General features: G+C 36.0%; 1 protein-coding gene across 1 annotated transcript; it reads left to right on the top strand.

Annotated features, from left to right (window-relative positions):
- The first annotated feature begins 317 nt into the window (after positions 1-317).
- On the top strand, positions 318-1,759 carry LOC124918068 (high mobility group nucleosome-binding domain-containing protein 5-like). Its single transcript, XM_047458352.1, has 5 exons — positions 318-403; positions 674-914; positions 972-1,175; positions 1,246-1,356; positions 1,445-1,759. The coding sequence occupies exons 1-5, from the start codon at positions 318-320 to the stop codon at positions 1,757-1,759; spliced, it is 957 nt and encodes a 318-aa protein (XP_047314308.1).
- The last annotated feature ends 386 nt before the right edge of the window (positions 1,760-2,145 follow it).

The raw sequence follows: 2,145 nt of genomic DNA, 5'->3' as shown, positions 1-2,145 counted from the left end.
ATAAACACTCACTTACAATATAAAGATAAACACGTGATCACCAAATTAAGCTACACTCGTGTGTATAATTATACAAATTGGATCATGAACTAACTACACTATTTTACTACAAATACAACACTATAGGTTTTGTTCCTAACAATTTAACCAACAGACATATTGGATAAGTCCTTATGATTTAGGCTCAAAACTTTGTAATTTTAGTTTCATGTAACAAATGAGTGTATTTGGCCATATTGAAGCAACTTTTTGGAAACAGTTAATTATCAATTATTTGATACATAAACAAAACTCAAACATCATGTTCTTTGTTAATAATGAGTAACAAAACCCAACAAGTATTGGTAGAGAATGAGGAGGATGTGGTGGTGGAGAATGAGGAGGATGGGGTGGTGGAAATGGAGTAAGAGAAGGATGTAAATAATAAGAAGAAGAGCGAGAAGAAGGAAGAAGGTATGTATAACTCACCTTCACGCTTTTTGTCTAAAATTTTCCAATGTACAAGAGAAGATTGATGAGATAGACAATAAAAAGATTGAGGAAGACAAGGAGGAGGATGTGGTACTGAAGGATGATGTGTTGGTGTAGAAGGATGATGATGTGATTATAGATAAGGTGGAGGAAAGGATGAAATATGTAAAATTTACATTCATTCTTTTCGTATACCTTCAAGCTTTTTTGTCAAAAAATCCAATGTGCGGGAGAAGATTGAGGAGGAAAATGTGGAGAAGATCGATGATCTAGTGCTGGAAAAGAAGAAGGATTTGGTGAAGGAGGATGTAGTGGTGGAGAAGAAGGAGAATGTGATGGTGGAGAAGGTGGAAGATGTGGTGGTGGAGGATCTAGTGAATGTGAATGTATTGGTGGAGAAGGAGAAAGAAGTAGAGAATAAGAAGAAGAATGAGAAGAAGAAGGTATGTATAACTCAACTTCACACTTTTTATCTAATTTTTTTCAATGTGAAAGAATAGATTGATGAGGAAGACAAGAAAAAGAAGATTGAGGAAGACAATGAAGAGGATATGGTGTTGAAGGAGGATGTGGTAGTGGAGAAGGTGGAGGATCTGATGAAGGAGGATGTGGAGAATAAGATTAAGAAGGACAAGAAGAAGGTGAAGGTGGAGAATAAGAAGAATAACGACAAGAAGAAGGTGAAGGTAGAGGAGAAGGATGATGTATGTACAATTCACACTCACGCTTTTTGTATACCTTCACGTTATTTGTCTAATATTTTCTAATGTGCAGGAGAAGGCTGACGAGGAAGATGTGGAGAAGATTGATGATCTGGTGGTGGAGAAGAAGAAATATTTGGTAAAGGTGAATGTAGAGAATAAGATGAAGAATGACAAGAACAATGTATGTACAGTTCACCTTCACGATTTTTGTATGCCTTCACGTTTTTTGTAAGCTTCACACTTTTTGTCTAATTTTTTCTAATGTCTAGGAGAATTATGAAGAGGAGGATGTCGAGAAGATTTATGATCTAGTGGTGGATAAGAAGAAGGATTTGGTGAAGGAGGATGTGGATAATAAGAAGAAGACCGACAAGAAGAAGGTGAAGGAGAATAAGAAGGTGAAGGTGGAGAAGAACAAGGTGGATGTGGATGGGGAGGACAAGAAGAAGGTGGAGGACATGAAGAAGGTGGAGGAGAATGTGATGGAAGTGAAGAAGAGTGCAACCCAATATAAGAGAGAGAGGTGGAGTCGTAACTACTTACTCCCTTCACCAACCCTTCTAGAAAAAAATGAGGGTCAATGATCTAATCAAGGTCAATCCTATGCTAAAACTTGAACCGGAACTGCTGAATAAGTTGAAGAATTTGATTGAAAAAAAATGAATTTGAATTGGTGGATGTCAATACTAGAAAAATAGACTATTTGTTTTTCAATACATTGCTGAAGAGATATATCGGTCTCACTAATCATGTATACTTCATTCTTCAATAAATTGGTGTGGTATATTGTATAATTCTCATCACGTTTATTGTATAATTCACACGTATTTTGCAGGAGATTAATGCAAATTGTTTTATGCAAATAAGAAGACTAGTCGAATTCTCTAGGACATATAGTAAGGATTACAAATTGCTGATTGTCATCTCGCTAGTAAGTTTTCAACACACTATGCACAATTTGCTAATGATC

Source organism: Impatiens glandulifera, chromosome 1, assembly GCF_907164915.1.
Source record: "Impatiens glandulifera chromosome 1, dImpGla2.1, whole genome shotgun sequence".
NCBI lineage: Eukaryota > Viridiplantae > Streptophyta > Magnoliopsida > Ericales > Balsaminaceae > Impatiens > Impatiens glandulifera.
This window is presented reverse-complemented; position numbering and strand designations above follow the sequence as displayed.

Coding starts and splice junctions, on each gene's coding strand:
- LOC124918068 (XM_047458352.1), top strand. CDS start 318: ATGAGTAACAAAACCCAACAAGTATTGGTAGAGAATGAGGAGGATGTG. Junction 404..673: donor GATGGGGTGGTGGAAATGGA/GTAAGAGAAGGA, acceptor TATACCTTCAAG/CTTTTTTGTCAAAAAATCCA. Junction 915..971: donor AGAAGAATGAGAAGAAGAAG/GTATGTATAACT, acceptor GTGAAAGAATAG/ATTGATGAGGAAGACAAGAA.